The sequence below is a fragment of the Ischnura elegans genome, chromosome 1, assembly GCF_921293095.1.
Source record: "Ischnura elegans chromosome 1, ioIscEleg1.1, whole genome shotgun sequence".
In the NCBI taxonomy this organism is placed as follows: domain Eukaryota; kingdom Metazoa; phylum Arthropoda; class Insecta; order Odonata; family Coenagrionidae; genus Ischnura; species Ischnura elegans.
Window position 1 is genome coordinate 86,718,330 of NC_060246.1, and position 21,444 is coordinate 86,739,773.

The window sequence follows — 21,444 nt, forward strand, 5'->3', positions numbered from 1 at the left end:
AACCAGAATTATAAAAGTACTTTCATCAACATCTTTCCCAAGGTCAACAATCTTGCTATAATCTTATACCGTTTTATGTTATCATATCACTCATATTAAGTGCGGTGTAACAATTCCATATAACCATAAACTGTAAAACCGTAAGGCATAAATGGAAAGCCAGTTCGTTGATCTGAAAATACTGATTGCGCGAGATTTTCTCCATGGAAGAAAACAATATTTAGGCCAATGGTTTCACTTGTGGTTCATTTGAAGCACTGACAATGAACATAATGTGAGTGAAAATGGAATTAGTATATTTTAATTCTACTTCCAAGATTAATCTCTATCTCTATTTTGGCCTTGGGTGATGAATGAGCATATAAAAGTAATAGAAAAATTTGAGAAGGGATAGACTAGGGGTTTATTTTTATTTATTTCCCTCTACGTATTTTACGTGATTTTTAGGGTGGCCTCTGCAAGAAAAAGAGGTGATATTTACTAAAAATCACTGGTCCTCAATGTATGTCTTTAAGTACCCCGCATCTATTTGTTGGAGATTCATCAGTTTCGGAAATATCTTTCCCTATCCATGAAATCATGCCAAACAATGGCTATGTCATACAATGAACGGCTAAATGAAGTCTCATTGCTTTAACTTTGATGACTCTGCTCAGATGAAATGTCTCGTATAATTTTTTTCTGAGTAATATCAGACAACAGTTGTTATACGCCCAAATACCTCCATACCTACCTTTCCTCATCAAATGAGATAAAAGGTAACTTGGTGACGGCAGTTTTGCACCGTCATTGACTTCGGGGTGTATTATCTATATTAACACCACATGAATTCATCAATTGGAAAGAATGCTTTCTTAACTCATTCATAGACGTGCTTATAGAATGAATGTAACGATTTCATTTTTGAGTCGCTAACTGCAGAAAGGCATCATGTCCAAGTTGGACGATTTTTCTCATTTCTTGTTTGAGTTTCTGCAAGGACTCAACGTTTCCTAATAGAAGAAAACTTGTCCACTTGGTGTAATTAGCATGACATGTTTCCTCTTAGTGGAAAACGTTTAGTCTTGCACCGACACCTTAAAGGGAAAAAAGTGGAATCGTCCAACCTGGACATGATGCCTTTCTGCAGTTAGCGACTCATGGTTTAGTCACAGTAATGATTGTCCTTGATCGTTTCGCCTTTCACTTGAGTCATGTTTTAGAAGACATAAGAATGATAGCTGGCACTCATCTCCTCTACGACCCGAGTGCTCGTCTGGAAGCCAAATGGCGCCAGATGGCTAAAAATGGCCACAGGTGGATGCAGTAAGCAGTCGGTGTCGTAGAAATCTACGACACCAACCATTCAATATATATTTATTTCGATGGAGTAGTGGCTCTCTCATAACGTGTTAGGAGGATTATTTCTGGCAAAGTTATCTTTGTAACATTGCATCTCTTAATTACATCGCTGGAATGAGCAAGAGAGAAGACGATCTTGGAAATATCTCGACCTTGCCGATTGTCAAAAATTGTGATTGAGAATAAAAATTAATGCACTAGTGTCATTAGACAAGTGGTTTTCAGGAGGTTCGTTCCGTGAATCTATTCAAATACCGAGCAAACACCTCTTCTGCTGTTTCGATGTATCACAGTTTATCATTACACCGATAGAAAACTTAATTCCAGCATGAAATTTCAAAACCTGGAGCCGCTTCTGTGGTTATTTTGTGTCCGATTTATCTTGAGTTAGATAAATTGGCTGCAATGCTATTTAAATAACTATTGAAAATATCTTATTCATTACGGTTATATCAACATCAGATCGAAACTTCTAGTAGTAAGGTCCCCAAATGCCATTCCTACATATTATGTGAAGCGAAAAAATATATATTCATCGATGATTTCTGCAGTTAATTTATCCCATTTCATCCATTTTGAGCAATTTTCATGCGCAATTTGAGAGAAAGTTTACTTGATCTAAAAATAAATAGTAAAAATAAAGAATAATAAATGGCTTTTCCTGGTAATCATAACCATCAGGAAACAAAATTTTGGTTTCAGTTTTTACAAGCGTAATATCGCTCTGGAAAAACTTGCTTGAAAAAGAGAATATGGTGAATAATTTTGTTCATTTTCTTGGACATATTGATTGCAGTTTCTGATCGAAATTAAACTTCAAGCTATTAGAAATGTCGATCCGAAAAATAATAAGAGGACTGTTTTCCTTAAATTCCAAGAGCAATATTCGTATTCTTTTTAATTATATCATCCACGGGATCTTCCGCGTTTGATGATTTACTGAAAACTATCCTTCTATTCAGGGGAGCCAGAACTTTATCGAATAGCCAGGAAATACTACGGTGTAAATTAGCCTATTCAGCTGGTTTAATCTCTATTTGTGTAGTCAATTACAACTGGGAAAACAATCAGTTTGAATGGTTACCCTGGTATTTTCATAAAATGGCTGATTAATAACTCTGTGCAATTAATTGGCTTAAGCAGCTACACACTTTCAGCTGTAGAGTATTTCCCTGTTTTATAATATTAAATCGGGAAAACGGATACTTTGATTATAGCTTGAAATATTTTTTATGCCATTATACATTATATCGAGTATTATTTGTTCCATCACTGCTGTATTATCATGTTATCATTTTAATAGTAAGAATAACCTTAAATTATACCATTTTCATTTTAAAAATTAGAATATATCTAAATGATTGTGACTGTATTAGTACCTCACTATCTCAGTCATTATCAGCTAAAATTCTAGATGGTGTGACTGAAATACGACACATATACATTTAAGCAATTTATCTCTGTTTGCTTTACTTGTTAGTATTTTTTGGAGTCACAAATTTAGGGGAGGGATCGGATGGATGTTTTGCATAGAGCACTGACTTCTCACCCGGTAGATCCGGATTCAAAACCCGGCTGTTGCAGGTACTATTACGAGACTACTTGAGTGACACGATTCCTTCTGTAGTGCCTTGTGGAGGGCATTTCTACTGATACGCCTCATTCGTCAAATGGAACGGTAAGGCGTGGTCCACTTGGCGCGTTTCGTAAAGATTTTGCTTATTCCAACTTCGGGTTTCTCTCAAACCCTTACCCTTCCATAGTGGAGGAAATTATCTCGGCTAAAATCGAAACATGAAGCTTGAACGAGGTGAAAGGGCTCCATATTAGAATTAAAACACTTCGTGACTTCCAAAATTTATTTTAAAAATTACTAATGGTTTCGGCTGCCACGCCATTATCAAGTATGTACATAAATACCTATCTATTTAATCGAATGGTATTTAAATTACTAATAATGGCGTGACAGCCAAAACTGGTAAAAAAATATATTGTTGAAGTCACGAAGTGTTTTCATTGATAATACGATCTTAGCCTATCGGTTGTCTCCTCCAAATGCCATACCTTACGAATTGTAGTTGTCAACGGATGATAGACAACCTTCTCTCCGGGTCGAAGTTGTCCTTCTGAGACCGTGGGTATCTCTCCTGTCATTAGTGAGGAAAGGGATGTGGGGGGCTTCTGTGTGCTGGATCGTTGATCTTGGACTCAGGTGAAGCCGGAGGGTAAGAGAAGAGTAGCTGCTCCTTGTCTCCGATCTCCTCACTTTCCCCCTGGTCCCCTTCGCTGGAGTGGCGGAGAGATAAAATTATCATGGCGAATCCCCTTTCAACTCCGCGCCAAGTGCCCTCATTAATTAGTCTACGTTCATGCGCCGACCTCCATTCCGGTCGTGCCTCGCGTTCATTTTCCTGATGATTCAAGATTTTGCAAGCAAAGGCATTGCGTGTCTAAAGGCCTCGCCGACGGAATCGACAGATAACGAGAGTGGAAAGGTGTTTACGGCGGCGGCGGCGGTTTGATTAAACTTCTCGACTGGCGCTTGACCTGCGAGAAAATGCTTCTCGCGGTGTGAGAAGTCGTGATTTAATACCATACCCGTAAACCGTATCAATCATTATTGTTCCTTTGTTTTTATTAAATTCGAATGGGATAGAAAATAAACTGTGGCTATTTATAATTAATTTGTCGGGGAAATATCTGAACGCATTTATTGTGTACTTACCTAAGTATTTTTATTTTACTTTTTACTGTCGGTATATATGTTCAATGTTATAATTGGGATAATATTGGGATAGGAAATTAACCGTGGTAATCTTTTAATTAATTTTCCTGGGGGTACATTGACTTATTTATTGTCTGCTTAAGTAGCTCTATTTCACTTTTTTATTGTAGGATCATAAATGTTCAATGATTCAATTAGAAAACCATATCCATATTTAATCATAAATTCTCCAATTGACCTTCCCTTTTCAATTCCCAGTAGGGTCTATTCTATTTCATTATATCTATTCATTCTATTATCTTCCTCCTCCTTACCAGTTGCTCAAACACTCTACCCTCCAGCATGGCATAAAACATTCCCCTCTACGCTAAATTTGTGCTTCATACAAACGCTCTTTCGCCTACGTATCTCCTCTAGGCTTTTCCTCTTTCGACCTCTAAGTCTATTATTCCATTGTACTTCTTCTCCGTTCGCTTCACCCTTTCTAACCTCTTTCACTCCCGCATCTCAAAAACCTCTAGTCCTTTTTCGTCCTCTTTCTTCAGCGTCCACTGCCCCTCATCATTAAGGGCTAAACTCTATATCAGACTCTTTAATTAGCCATTTTGCAGCAATTTTGGACAAAACTTAGGGCAAATTTCATTTCATACTTTGCATAAAAATTTTCAAACAGCATTTTGCTCATTCAAATGAAGTTATTCATAATTTTATGGATAAAAAATCTTTCTTTTGCGAAGTAGTGTTCTCAGTCTTTCTCAATTTGTAAAAGACGATTGTTTTGCTGAATTAGTTAATAGCATATGCCAACCTTTTTACTTCCAGAAACAAATGGAATCATATGATACCGGAGATCATGCAACATTTTTTACGATGAAACTTTCTTATTCGCTGAGACCCGCGTATAATTTTGAAAATGAATCACAAAGCGGTGATCATATTCGCAAAAGTAATCATTTCTCTATTACACGCATGAGCTAATAGATTTAAAAAAATACAATTGCCATGAAAAATCACTTAATCAGTTTCTTAATTTATCCTCCATTTCTCCTCGCAGTTCGGCGTCTCAATGCACGACGACGACCAACGGGAGCATCGGGGAGGACACGGACAGCTTCCCGGAGCGTGGTGACGACGGCTTCGGCGTGGAGCCCGCCTCATACCGGGTGGTCATGCTGGGGGCTTCGGGAGTGGGCAAGACGGCGCTCACCACGCAGTTCACCACATCCGAGTACATGTGCGCCTACGACGCCTCCCTCGGTGAGTTCATCCCATTAAGAAATCCCTTAGCTTAGAAAAATTTCTTCTTTCTGTATAGAATATTTTCACTCTATGAAATTAGTAATAAAGCGAATATGAGCCATCGGGTAATCAAATCAAGTTAGTGGCTGGGTGAAGGTTGACCCCATTGATCACAACACGTCAAGGTGTGAGAGCGGAAAAAAAACCTTGATCCTAGAAAAGAAAAGTTGGTGCGGCAGGCAAGATTTAGTGTAGAATATTTGAAATATGCATCTATAAAGGAAAAAAAAAACTCTTCCTCGAATATCTATTGCTGGCTCTAGCATTTTCTACCCTGAGGGTAATTAAAATTTGTGTTAAACCTGATGATTACGAATCTAACTTAACTGAGGGCAGTGCTTAAATAATATGTTGTTTTTTATAAAACTCTCTCAGAAAATGAGGAGAGGGTTGCTTTCCACAGTAAATAATTAACCGTGAAAGACTTCAAAAACTTAATGAAACTTACGCATCGATGGCTAAAAAATAACATTATTTTAAATTAATTTTCATTGCATTCAGAATTTTATAGTATTATCATTATTGATTCGATTCCAAATTAGCATCACTACAATCTCTGAATCCTATAATTGGCTCATTAATGGGTCATCTAGGTACATCTTAATTTGTTTCAGCAACGTGAAGCAATGCATTTAACGAATACCATTCAATTAGGTGCCATGAAGATGACAATGCTATTACAAATAAATCCTCCTAATACTCTCCTTCCTAAAAGACGAGATTACCACCACTAAGCCTCTTTTAAGCAACAGTAACCCGAGGAGCCAAAGGAATATTTCGAGAAAATGTGATCCTTAATGCCCTTTGCCGCCATTGAGTTCAATCCAAACGGTATTTGCCAACAATTCATCGCTGGAAGCATTATCTGCATCTGACCCGAGGGGAAAATTTTCCTTGATTCCGTGGAGCATAATTACCCAAGCCAACGGCGAATGCACCACCACAAATACGGCTTCAACTAATCACACCGGTTCGTAACTCACAACTCGAATAACGGAAAGGCGGGATTTTGCATGCAAGGTTACTCTTAAAATCCGGAAAAGCGGCGTTCCCCGCGAGTCATGACGTGACGTTGAGACGCTTTGCCGTTGAGTCCGGGTTTAAACACGGTACGGCACGAAACGGGGTCAAATGAGGCAGACAGGTTTAAGGAGAGACGGGGTGGGACGACTACCGTGAACGTAGAGTGGCTGAAGCATAGGGAACACTAGGGATAAATTGCCTTCGATGGAAAGTTGAGGTATCTGTATAAAAATTCTTTCTGGGTGCTGCCAAAAGTTATCTTGTGAAATTATCACCATGAACGGAATCTTTGGCAGTGATTATACAATGTGGTGTTGTGTGTCAACATTAAATTAGTCGATTTGTGCCCTCCCCCCTATTGATAGCCGATGAGATGGAGTCAAGGATTCACCTAGAGGTCTCAAAGTTTTTAGGCCTTATATTTGATCAGTCCCACAACTTTATTTCATTGGGCCATATGGATTTTTTTAAATCACTTTTTCCGAACCACCCTAATGTCCGAAATACATGCCACAACCATTAATATTTATAAATATTTCTGCAGCATAACATATTTCAGTGTACGGCGTTATTTCACTCATTACGCATTTTTACACCCATATCACAACAATATATTTTGGTCTAAAACTTGTGTGATAAAGGGTCATGCTACTGCTTCACGTTATAAAGTAGAATAATTGCTTAAATGCTGGAGATAAATCAAGTTGTTGCCTGCTCAATTACAGTTTTACTTCTAAGTTTTAAATTTTTAGTTGCCAGTTTGACCTTAAAATAAATCAAATAAAATTAGGCGACTAATGAAATTTTAAACTAATTTCTATTAATCATGAGTAATATTTCAAGAGTTCGAAACCGATTTTGTACCGTAAAGAGCATTTAAACCTGCGCAACGTAGTACAGTAATTCATTTCGCCATAATCAAGGAAATTTGACGCTTTCACATGGGAATTGCACATAAAACTAATTGAACATCGTGAAATTGGCGTTGCCTGCGCTTAATACGCATTTTTTAAAACGTGTCCATAAAATGTAATTGTCGCAGCGCACAGGTTCCTGCGATACAGATAACTACTTCTAGCCATTTGAAAACCATGCATTCCATTTAACACATACATAGTATTTTTAAGCGTATGTTTAGAAGGGTCCGGCTTCACTTCGCCGAATTTATTTACATTTACATTCGTACTTTTCTATTAAACTTTAATATTTTTTAATGTTTCACCATTAAGATGAATTATCAGTTACCTACAGTTACAGTAGAGAATTATTGTTTGTTTTTGATTGAGTATTGTGTAAACCTAGACACGCATGGTTTTTATAAATAAATAATCGTGAAAATAACGCGTGCATCTAAATTATGCAAAAGAAGAACTTAATGAGATGTAAAATAAATTAGTAATTAATATTTAGACTTAAAATATGAATAAAAAAATTATATTGCTGGGAATTGTTCTACTATTTTCCTTTAAAAGTTAAAAAAAACGTCAAGCAAAAGTCATGTCTGGATTAAGGCTAGGATATGATGGGTAGGGTTGACATAGGACGTTTACTTTTAAAATTTTGTTTCATATGAATATAGTGACTCAGAAAGGAGTTTTTGAAATAGATGTTCGTTGCAAATGAATGTGTTAGAATCTACAACGAATTTTTTAAATTTCAATTTGTTCCAGTTCCATTATCAGACCTTCGGATACTCTGTGGAAAATGTTTGGCGCAAAATCGCTCGTGTGTTTGGCATTAAGGAGATTTTTCAGGAGAGGGCAGGTTTTGTCCTCGTTATTGAAGTACTTTAAAGGGCCCTTTGTGCAAATCACGAAATTTCTTCCCTTCTGCTGGGAAGATGAGGTGTTACAAATATTAAATTTTAGGTCGTCAATTTCAGACTTAAAATATCTACTAATCTGACCTTTGCCATTTTCTAAGAATTTGGAAAGACTACGGAGGGGATAAAAACGCTGCCTTGAGGGAACCGGCAATCGGATACATTTTATGAGATATCAAAAAGAAAAGAACTATAGGAACGCCACTTTGCGTCTTCATCTTTCATAGGTTGACAAGAATAAAACCTTGAAAGGATAATTGATTTATTTTATCATTTCCTATTTGCCTTAACCCTCGTGTTCTCAGCGTAATACTTTTTTGACTGTTTATAATTTTAATAGCATATAGTTCATTCACTGAAATACATATGAGTTCTAGCGCTTTCAGTTTTGATCACTTTCTGATTACTACATTTCTTTTGTTGACCGCTTTATATTCAAGTAGGTAAAATATCTGTAACTACTTGCGTAGTGTCAGTTATATCCTGAAAAAGTTGTTCGCTCTTTTCATGTATATTTTTCCCTTTCTACAATATTTGGATTTTATAAAGACATTGTGCTCTTACAAATGACCACTTTTCAAGAGATGAAGATTCTGAAAAAAGTACCAGCTATGCAAATTCATGAATTTATCCCAAGGCTATTATAGGATTGAAATTTGTTGCCTCAACCACCTTATTTTTTATTTTGTTATGCAAGCTGTTTGGCCTGAACTAGAATACATCTGACATGGGAAGTCCCTCAAGTATCACCACCAGATCTCGTTCAAATTTTGCTAGGGGATAGGAAATGGATACACATGAGGTGTAGTTTTTGTTTCAGCCACCAACGCTTACTACTGTTCGAGATATCATCGAGAAAAAGTACCGGAAAAGTTATGCACCCTCAGAACACAATATACTGCTCTTCATTCTAGAAACGGAATATGCAGGTCTAATTTTCTCGATGGGAAGCATATTTTTTATTCTGAATTTTACGATACGGTTTGTATAAATTAAGGTGTTTTCCTGTACCTTCGTGGCTAATATCTCGAAAAATATTGGGTGTTGGTGGCTGAAGCCAGTACTAATACTCATGGGTATACATTTCCTATCACCCAGCAAAATTTGAAAGAGATCTGGTGGTGAAACTAGATGGACTTACCTTGTAAGGCTAAGATTATCCCTGTCATCTGTAGATGTATGATTAGTGGCTAATCTAGAGAGAAGGCTACGGGTCTTCATTTTGAATTGGTAGTACCAATCGGAACTGTACCTGACCTCAACGATAAATTGTAATATAAAATAAAGGAATGATTCTAAAAGCTAAATAAATATTTATTAAATAAATTTTCCAAATATTTGAAAAAAGGAAAATATAACGAATTGAAGAAAATATCTCATCACATCGTCCCGACATGGATGAAAAAAGGTTAATTTTAGCGCAAATGAGGGACAGCGGTGAATTATTCCAAAACAATTGAAGCGCCGTAGGCACGTTTCCACCGTCCCGGTAAGCCAAGTTCACCACAACCTGCCAGTTAGCAATACACAAATATTGTCCGCATCTGCTTGCGCTATTTGTGTGGTGTGTTGTTAGTGACAGCAGAAACTAAAATACTAAATTGAAATCATTGATACATTCACATTATTAGCAGAAATTCAAATGTAATTTTTTTACATATTCTATGATAATTTGTCCTTTTATTTCTTTTTCCTCAATGATTTTATTATTTTTTCCAATGAAAGCAGCAATTTTTAATATTATGTTGTGTTTTCTTTTCCTTTGGCACTTTTTTAATTTATTACTTCTTAATGATGGCTCGGAGTATAGGTCTGAGAATGATATGCAAAATTGTTTGCCATCGTTTTGATATATTTCTTACATCTTCTTCATTGCGATGTATTATAATGTTTGGAATAAATTGACAAATTAAATAGATAAACAAATGAAACTATTGTAATCATTATAATTCATAGCTCTGAAGAAGATATAAGCCATATACCGAAACATTGTCAAACAATTTTGCATGCCATTCTCAGGCCAATACTAAGAGACATTAACCATCATTAAACAATTGGCGTCAAGAAAAAGAAATCGATTTATTTTTTTGTAATGGTTGGCCATATTTTTTAAATATTATTCAATTGAAACATGAAAACATTAAAACTAGAAGAATTAAATACGTAGGATAGGCTCGTAGAAAAGTTGGTTGAAGAGGCCATTTGTATGAGGTTGGAATTGAACATTGGCGACAAGTTTTTTTTTCGCTCGGTTACTTCCTCGCCCATCGTCCCCTTTTTCTGACGAAGGAGTGGAAATCTGTTCACTTGAGCCACGCCCCAAGTCACGCCCGCGGCATTTCACGAGAAATTTCAACCTCGGGAGGATCCAGTGACTCCGGGCGGGGGAAGTCCGGATAGCTTCCGTTTGCGTACCCGCGAGAGTTTCCTGAGTGGAATTCAAGCCCGCCATGCCTCTAGACGGTGATGCGAAATTAATTTGAGTGGGAAAAAAAACTTATACTCCCTTTTTGGAAGAGCTTAAACGAGGAAGAAATCTCTCGCGAGTGGAAGATCAAAGGAAAACGTGTTTACGGGAAGGCCCGTAAATAGAAAAAAATCTGAAGAAATGGGTACGTGTTATTGAATATTTATAAGGGGCTGCTCTGATGGTGTGGGAGCTTATGACCGTTTAGTGGAGGACCTTTGTGCGGTTGAAACAGGAAACCCAATTTTTAGAACGATGGGAAACTTGAGGAATGGGTGTGAATGATGCAAAAATTCAGTGAATTTCACGGTCATTTCAATTTTTTCCTTATCAAGTTTTTGAAATTTAAACTTCAAGGGCTTGGAATCTATATGTGCTATTTGAAAACTTTTATCCGCCCGGGCAGTATATGTGATAAAAGATGGTCGAAGCATACATCAAATAATAAATATTTTACGCGTTAGTGATGCATATGCTCATTCTGAAAATATTTAAAGGTAATATCCGCTACTTTGAAGTCATGTTAATTCAGTAAACATTAAGTTCACCGCTTTATTTGATATTCGTATGAAACACTACACAGCTTACATTTCATCTCTTTGATTACTAACTGTGTCATACTAGGACAATCTGTGGGATTTTAAACCATCTAAAGCAAGGGAATTCTTCCACCTGTATGAATAAGCGCAACCTAGGTAGTATTATTTAAAGAGTTGGATACAATGAGGAAAGTATACCAAGCTAATAGCGTTGTTGATCGAAATAAACTATGTATTTTTTTTAAACTTCTCTGTTGTATTGATACTGAGGGAAAAATACTGACCATTAGAAAGAAGTGTATCCTGTTTCTTAAAAAGATTTACTCCAAAAAGATACCATTGTGAAAATGAAAAAGCAGGAGCAATTTCCACAATTTTAGGAAAAATTGTGGAAATTGCTCCTGCTTTTTCATTTTCATTATGTCACGTTTCCACTCCATCTCGCCTGAAACCTCAGACTATAAGATACCATTGTATTGCCTGAGACACTGACAAAAATTTGGTGAGAAGATAATACCTTGATGATTGCTTATAAAATTCAAATATTCTAGCAAATTTAAACGACAAATTATGCTTTAAAATGTCTCCCATAAGTCACTACTCATGATGGCCTTGTGTCTGAGATTATGCAGGAATCACTGCATTCAAGTAAAAGAGTAGTAAAATTTCGGTTGAAAATAATTGATTATTCATAATATGATCAAAAGTTTCTGGAGTTTTGGCCAAATGATTCAACTTCAGGAATTTTGATCATTTATAAATAGAGGTCAAGACAAGAAAAAAAATTATTTATGATCTCCGTTGAATCCTAGATAATTCCTGCAGGTGACAGTTTAGATGTTGAGCAAACATGTGACATTCTAGATTTTGAGCAAACATCCATTCACGCATTCACTTTGAGAGCAGGGCGTTATTACACGTGTTTGACCTATTATGATGTGCACATCATTTTTCTTTGTTCTAATACGACTATTAGAATCAGAATATTCATATTATGATTTCTACATGATTTGTGGCTGTAAATTCACAAATACCAAAATAAATTTCTTGGCCAGAGTGTCGTTTTCTTTCAATAAATAATTGAAGGCCATTTTTGTATACCAAGAAGACTATTTGCTGGTGGCTGATGAAAACGATATAAGATATTTCATGGCTTTTGTGATATCTATTGAGGATCTTCATCAGTCACGAATACACTTGTAATGAAAGGTTCAATGACATATCGATCGGCTTTCGTTCAACTACCTTAGAAAGTCTGAGGAAAAATATTCTCATGAGTCACGTATTCAGAGAAACAAATAATGGGGTTGTTCAAGGCGAATTTTGATGGACTAGCATATCCTTAATAAGGCGTAATGGCTAGTATTTTAGAATTTTAGCTATTTGTTTATGTAAAGGATATGAAATTGTATTAAAGTTTATTGATTCAAATAGGGGGATTTTTATTTGTTTCGTTGTTTAGGTGAGGGTGCTGTGTTTACAATTTTGATTTTTTTTACTTAATTTCAAGTTTCCGACACAATTAGTGTGGTACTTGATGATACCTTGTTCATGTAATATTACATATGGGACCCTTTTGCTCGATTTTACGGTGGGATGGAATTGAAGCACCGCATTTTAAGCGGTAGTGGGTGGTGTAGCACGATGTTTAGTATTATTATTAAACCTGATTTAGCTATCTACAGTATGTTGATTGCAATACCAGTCGGCAATGACGAAATCTCGCTGCTATTATCAATACAGAGGTGTCTCAAGAGAGTCAATGCACTTATTGGTAGCAGAGATAAGAAAGCAAAAGAAGTGATGGCTGCAAGGTAAAAACTTTATCATCTCCTCCTCCATTCTTTTCGTGGGAATTAAATAAAATTTCGGATTGCGATCGATCCTTAATACTTAAAGAAATGAAAAAATGGAATTTGAAATGAATCTGTAATCAATTAATTGTAATCTTAAGTTGCAAATTGTGATTAGTTGCATTCTTAGGTTTATCAAAGTTTTCCTCTTGTGATACATGCATATTCATCGATTCCTTCTGCGTTCAAAGTTTACCTACTTCAAATTCGTTGATAGGTCGAATAAAAACCTCATTACACTCGTAGTATTCGAAGTACTTCGCATTCGATGTCCGCAGTCGAGCTTAACGGTCGACTGACGTAGCAGCCAACTTTGACCTAGGAACAAAAAATAAGTATTATAAGTTGTATCTGATGGTGATAAAAATCTGGAAGCAAATTAGGTGGATGAGGAACGTGAAGTGTGCGGGAGCATCAAGATAATTGGTTGGTTGAGGTTAGAAATTTACCTCAAGAAAAACAGAAAAGGAATTAATAGTGGAAAAAACCCTCTAATGTTTGTCCTAAGAACTCTTATGGCTTTGATAGAGCATAAGATTTGAACCAGTATGGATGGTTTCTGGTATATTTTAAGCCTGCATCTTGATCGGAATTGAAATTCATTATAATGCAAAAAATGCCACTGGTTACGTAATAGAACCATTTGCGATTGTCTTACCGCAGACCACTACGCTACCTTCTTGCGACAAGTTTACTGAGCTTTAAGGCCTTAGGCATAGGCTTCATTGCCTTTACTAAGCTTCATGGCCCTTGCTGTTCATTCAAGACTGCAATACAAGGGAGGTTAGACTTCCAAGAACCCACCAGTCATGGCGTAGGTTTCAAATGCATCACTTACCACCAAGCGCGGCCCACGCGCAGGCTTGAGGTTGCGGCATCCAGGAGAACTATTCTCGCTTGCCTCTCCATCTTAAAAAAATAGACCGCGAGGGCCAAACATAAAGCACCATGAGCCTCTGTCTGAGGTTGCCACGGGAAACTAATAAACCTGTATAGCTCAGTCATCTGCGTAAACTCAAAGACCCGTGGTTCCATCTCTGATCCAGAGGAATCTTTTCTCATGGGAATAAATGAGAAGCATAACCCGGTTAGAGGAGTACAGGGTAAATGGATAAGATGAAGGGAGACAGGTCGTTAGTCGAACAAAGGAGAAAAAAAGTCTGAGATTGGAAGCCTTTGAAGAGATGTTATAGACCCATTTAAAGCAACTTAACTTGGCCTACTTTCGCTCACCATGCAGTAGTAGAAAAATATAAGACATATTCCCTCAATCACCAACTGTGCATTAATCGTAAAATCGATTTAAGAGAACTTAAATATTTGATTTAATGGATATAAAATATCTTCCTTGCTGATGGTTAATCTCATGGGGAATTTTGATTTTTCTCATAGATAAAAATTCTTACAGATAGAGGTAGATAGATCTTAAGTCGAATCACACCATTTTAAGTTGCTGTGAAATAACCAGCCTCTTTATGTGTTTTCAAACTCTATATTTGCACGAAGTTATGGTTTTGTAAACAAGGCTTTAAGGTGGTAAATGTTTTTCCGTTCAAACCCACCATTAAAGTAGATTACTTGCAATAATTATAAGATGAATCAATTAACATGGATTTTGGTGCTTCATCAATCTCGCCAAGAATTGTTCCAATATCTCCGGTCTATTTCATTTTTTAGAAAACCAAGTTAAAGAATAGGATAGATAATGGGGAACGTCAGGGAAAAATCTACTAACGCATCGCTGCCAGGCTGCGCCTTATGCAGGCGGCGCTAACTGTTCATCTTGCCTTTGTGAGGGAGAGGTTTTCCGTCAAATAAACCCTCATGCTCGAGTGAGTTCGCATGATTGATTGTTGCCGGTATGCCACTTCGACGTGATCGAAGGGATATTTCGAATTCCTCAATGACAACAGCTCACCAAATAGCTGCTGAAAGGTGATTAAAAAGAGTGGGTAGCTCTTTATGAGGCAGAATACACTAAACGCTCCCAGTGGTGGATTATTTACTATAATAATATATGACCTGAGAAGTTTGTATATTTTTATAGTAAATACTTAAAATCCCCCCCTACGAGAAAAGATAAAGGGTTTGCTTCTTATTTTTTTTTTAATCCACACATCTCGTTAACTGCGCCGGTCGACTGGAACTCCTTTTCGACGGTTGAGTGGATACTATTCGTCATAAATCACTTTTTGCCCTATAGAGGTTTAGCAACAATTACCAACTACATCATCTTTAACTATTGAATGCCATAAAATCTCTTATTGGGAATACGGTCGCAAGGTTGTCATAACTGACATTTTTGCATGTTGATGACTTTAGATAACATGAGAATTTTACGTTCACGAATACTGTCGTCATAATTTTTTTGGCAGACTTAATGCTGTAGCAAAAAGGCATTTTTGTCCAAAATAGCCGTAAATAAAAAGCATCCATTCATTTTGATTAGGGTACACGGAATTTTTCATGTCTGAATCATTGGACGCTGTATTTGACTGCTTTCGTTATAAAAAAATGGAAAAGAAACATTGTATTCATTAATATGTATAAAGATAGGTAATATATGCCATATTTATATTCTGACGCAATCATTAGCCATTCACTGAATGATTATACAAATTTATTTCTCTTTAAATGTATAATTTGTTTACGATGCTATGAAATTCTGTGTATATAAAAAAGGTTAGCATAGTTAGGCTTCTTTAACTTAAATTATGGGTAACTCTGCATATACTATAATCAACAAAAAGTAATCATTTTAATCTACTCCTTTACTAGTTTCAAAGTCAGCATACTTAGAGACGCTTTTAAGTAAAGAGACATTCACAATGTTCATAGTTTTACAATGATTAGTAGTACAATTACACTACACCAAAGTTGAGGAATATTTTGTCATGACTTTTCATTGCCATCAACTAAATTTCAATTAAACTATTCTTTTAATTTTTTCTACAAATTCCTGGCAGCTAATTGTTTAAGCATGATCATGATGGTTTCTTCCTTATCTCGTAGAGCTTGATAGTCCCATGAGAAATGACTATCAGGTGAGTATAGTACTAAAATTACTAAAATTTCAATGGCCCTCGACAAATTGACAGTATTGCATTTCGCTATCAATACCAGACCTCAAACTATTCGCCTCTCAACCTAGAGATCAGGACTGATAAAATTGAAGGTTTTTTTTTCAATTTCCCTAGTTTCAAAGGAATTCCCCCTATGAGAAAAGATATTGGGCTTGCCTCTCATTTTTTAATGGATATCTTCACATCTCGTTAACTGCGCCGGTCGACTGGAACACCTTTTCAAAATGAAAAAAATGGTTATTCATTTTCCCATTAGATAACGAATTTCATTCTCATTCATTCATGTAATTATCATACCCTTGCTTTTCTCCGTAATATAAATGCCCGTAATCATAGATTCATAAATGATCGGGTTGTTGCCTCATTATTCAGCATGGATTATTAAAATTATATTAGCCTCGTTTCTTGCTTTATTTGTCCTTCAACGCCGAATTTTCAACTTTATTTCATTCAACATTCTCTCTGAAAAATATATTACATAAAATAGGCAAGTGATTGTTGTAAATACAGTAATCATATACTACTAATATTTTTATGGCTTGCGCTTTATAAAATAATATAAATTATTTCTTCAGCTACATGAAACCACCTCGGATATTTTTTTTTTAATTTGAAAGACTTTCAAATAGTGACCGATGAAGCGAATTTCACGGAATAAATTGCACATTGAGAGTTAAAATATATTTACTTCGCCCATTAATCATTAATTCCTTCCTTAGATAGACGTATTTTTTAGTTTTCTTCATCCTCCATATATTCTAGTCATCCCTCTTCTCATCCTCCCGGTTCTGTATGTATTCCGGCCTAAAACTGCTGAATTGGCGTTCGCATGCCCTACAATACTTCCTTCCACCTACCTTTGATTGATCCGTCTTTTCCCAGCTCTTGCAAGAGTTGTCACCTATATTTATTTGTGTCCACCACTTTTCATGCCTTCTCCATTCTCTCTACACCCAATCCTCACACATCAATTGTCCTTTTCTATTCTTTGATATGTTTATTCCTCTATAGCATATACATACGTTTCTTTGTAGAAGAAACGAATAGACAATATGTAATCAAAGAAAAACTATTAGAGGGCTGGCAACTGAAACCCTTTCTTTGAGTAACATATCTTCTTTATTCGCAAGAGCCTTTTATAAACACTCAAATTTTTAGTACGTGCACATAATCAAGAGTAAAGAAATTAAACAAGCCATTCTTTCTTTGACTTCCGGTTAAATCAGCCGGATTATGACATAATTACCTCATTACTCTTGGAATTTATTATGCTGCAAATTATGCCAGAGGAAAACAAAAGCTTCCGCTCTCCGTTCAACTATGGTATGGTATTAATCGTTATATTTATTTACACAGAATCACGGATTGGAAAGCTGATTATCTGAAGCACTGTTTCAAAGTCCTATTTCTAACGCCAGGATGGTGCAGTTGTGGATCTATCATCTGACTTCCGCGTGGTAGCTCAAGGCCAAGTTTAGTATACACTTGATTCTTTGCAGCCTGCGTTAACGGCTTTGGGAGATATCCTAGGGCGGCCATTAGAGGGTCTTTTCGCTGAGTCGCGCCTTGCGTGAAGAGAAAATGTGTGGTTCACAATCTCTCTCATCGCTCCGGATGTATCGAGAACATTTTTCACTCATTCGGCACCTCAAGAAGATATGATGCTCATACCGAAGTGCATGCGTTTAGTTTTACCAGGAATAATGAAATTCACTCAATTTCCATGGAATTACGTGAATAGGAAAAGCGTATTCTTCATAAGATGCACTTCGTCAAAGTTTTTATTACCGTAGTCTCATATAATACTTATTTCTCGCTTACTTATTTTAAGCTATTGCTTGAGAGTATTTACCTATTTGAAGATTTAATTTCTTGCTTATAGAGCAATATCTACAGAAGAATGATGTCGGTCCCCCTCTCGTTTGTCGTATTAACGTTTTTTTGTCCTAAAAATTTTCTTCTGAGGAAAAATCAAAGATTTTCAAATTTGTACTACAGAAAATGCTGAAAATTTTATGTTTTATGTACTTGTCCTGAATATTTTCAGAATACATCATAAGTTGTAATCAGTGGCGCCGACTCCATGGGGCTTGAGGGGGCCCGAGCCCCCTCAAAAATTCGTTATGGGTGTGAGGAAAAAATGTGTCAGGCTTGTTGATTTTCTCCGGAGTGTCCAGATAACGAGATTCGAGTTATCAGGGTTCTAATGTGGATCATATGACTTCTAAAATGCTTAAAAAACTTAAAACTCACTACTTAAAAAATTTCCCGGGGCAAGATCCCTAGTTTGGGCACCCCCAATATTTTTGTAAGTCGGCATCCCTGGTTATAATTAAATGATTAGTTACGAAAAACTATCGGTTGAGCGGGAGTAATACTTTCTTTTAGTATCACTTCTCAATATGATTGCTGAAACTTCCATGAAGTTTGATTGCTTGAGTGCATTTTTCTATTCCTATTGTGCCTCCTCCCTTTGAAATATTGGCGGAGAAAATTTAATTCCGCTTTTCCATATACTTTTCATTTGAAACAGCTCAGAACTGCTTATAGTTATTACTTACTATTACTAAGGGTAGCTACATATTTTCCCCAATGTACTTGAATTTTTAAAATATCGCACCGTTCTCCACCGCCAGTGAACTCATTGTAACCTGGATCATATCAAGAGCATATTTCAAACGTGCCTTGAAATTTCAGAGCTGAGTATTCAAGGATTGATTATTTCAGTGGCAAACGAATTTACGTCCTATTCAAGGCCACCGGATACATCACAGCGCTTTAAAGCGCCGTGAAGATTTCGTCTTCGTGAAGATACGGCTGCTTCGATTTCTGAAACCGTTGTATTTTTCATCCAACGTTCATAGACCTTGTTGCATTGAATAAACTGCATGTTTTAATTTCTTTCTGGTTTTCATTAAAATTTGAGCTTGTATGGCTAACTATATCCCCCGGAGAAACCGTTCACTCCACAATTGGATATTTCAAAGTGTTAATTTGTAATATGATTTTATTAATAAGCACCAGTTTTATAATTTGAATAGGTAGTCGGAATCCGGGAAAGCGGAGATTGCGGAATGTTTGACATTTTGAGGTGACAAGATGAGATTCGATATTTACATGCAGAGCTGAGGGATAGTTCGTGTGGAAATGGTGAAATCACAGTTGGTATAGCTATAGCTAATTTAGCAGTCATTGCCATACCATGGTCCTTCCATGGACTTATGGGCCTTATTTTGGGAATGACTCCTAAACATTCCCCCATGAAACACTTAAGGTGTAGAAAATATTTGCAATCTCGAGGTCGGAGAGATTATGTGACTTATTATCACATTATTTTATATTTTTATTTGGCTGAGAGACTATATACAAAGTTGCGATAGTTAAAGAAACATTACCAATCTTAAAATAAATTTTTGAAAGGACGGCCGTTGTTGACCGTGACGGATTAGTTGTTTAATAAGTTTTATCGGCATATATCATATTTTATATTCAGTACGGGTTATTGATTTACAAAGGCATCAAGCATATGTGTCTTGCGGAGCATTAACGCTTCATAGCTGTTAAGTATAATATTTGAAACATTGCATTTTTCTTTTTTTCTTTATTTCATTCGAAGATACCGGTTTAGATGATGATTTTTAATTTTATTATTTCTATTCCGAGAATAGCAATGGAACATTTGTTAGCAAAGGTCATGCAACATGAGTGTTTCACACGTGTATCATATACAATCATATTCATAGTACTTATAGCATATAAGGGGCAGAAAAGAAAATACTTTAATTGGAATAGGCCTATGCCAGTGTCACTCAAATCTTTAAAAAGAAACTTGCGTACACGAATATAAGGTGTTTTTGCCGAGCTGGTAAAATTTACCTTAAAAATAACGAACAAGTGTAACGAAAATGGATAATTTTCCTCCATAAAAGTTGAAATTTTAATGTTTACCGAATGATGATAAAAGAACATAAATAAAATAAGTTGATTATGCAAAACTGTATAAAAACTGACGCTGCTTCACTTTTTATGTTAAATTTTACAAGAATGTGAGAAAAAATTGCTCTCACATGTAACTTCCCTTCAAGGTCCTCTGAGATATAAAACCACAAACCCAATAAACCCACGTCAGAGGAAGATTTTCACATTAGCGTGTTCCTCGGTTTATTAATTTAGCCTTTCTCCCAGATCTTCTTTCCCCATCCAAGTCTGCATGTTACTAATTTGCCTTTTTTAACCACGCATTTACCGTGAGGGATATTAGGGATTATGTAATGTGGTGCTAATTAAAATGGGAATGTTGGTAGCCATGCAGAAATACGAGTTGCTTTCAACTGAAACGCGCTAATTAATTATTTCTCATTCGCTGTGATCGATGGGTAAAACGCGAACTAGAACCTTACTGTTCTTTTAAACTTGTTTATCTCCCAAAATAATGTTTTTTTCATTTTTAGAGCATTTGATCCACCAAAATATTGATGTTAGAAATATGTCACAACAGCCTGATTTTCAACTCTATCCAAATATCTATATATATATGCAGGTGTTGTCAATTTTACTTCGTTGGCAAAATTTACAAATTACTTTCGTGGATGTTCGATAATTATTATTAGTCATTCTTACAGTATGGTGACACTTACAAAATTATTTCCAAACTACATTTTGAGTTACGTATGCCGAATTTGCGACGTATGAGGGAAAGAATTTCAAATGGTTGTATCAGTCTATGAATTCCAGCGTTCGGTAAAGTATTCGCAGTTAATTGCTTGAGCGTAATAATCAATATCCATAAATATCTACGACAATATTTTGCTTGGTGTGAGAGTTGGAGGATATTTTCTAATGGATTTTTTTTTATTTCGACGGTTCTATAGCCGATTACATGAATTTAAAATATCTTCACCAAATTTATAGAACAATTTCTGAGATTAAGAACGATTTGTTGCTTTTCCGGCGTATCAGTTAAGTGAAAATTTTACGGGTCTTCCATTGGATGAGTTGCTCCATTACTCCAGAGCATAACATAATACAATAGAGTATACGCAAGAGCTATGTTTTCACCCAACTCGTGTAAGTTCCTCATTATCTTTTTTTATCCGAGGACGCATGTAGAATTTGTAAAAGTGAGATAGATATAAACATAAATAGAGATAGAGCTAACATTATTCATTTTTCGAGGAATTACGTGGATTTTTTAATTAGTAATTTTCATAAATTATGCAAGCCAAGATATATTGTCTGCTTCGCTCCCTTGGAACACACTATATGGTGACGATAAAGCTGTCCGTTTTTAAT

At 36.1% G+C, this 21,444-nt stretch overlaps 1 protein-coding gene across 1 annotated transcript in view; it reads left to right on the forward strand.

The window, feature by feature from the left end:
- The first annotated feature begins 1,213 nt into the window (after positions 1-1,213).
- LOC124156470 (ras-related protein Rap-2c-like) overlaps positions 1,214-21,444 on the forward strand; it is a 122,967-nt gene continuing 102,736 nt past the window's right edge. The window contains exons 1-2 of the mRNA XM_046531076.1: positions 1,214-1,305; positions 5,121-5,323. Of these exons, the coding sequence (XP_046387032.1) occupies positions 1,214-1,305; positions 5,121-5,323 (295 nt within the window). The remainder of the gene's footprint in view (positions 1,306-5,120; positions 5,324-21,444) is intronic.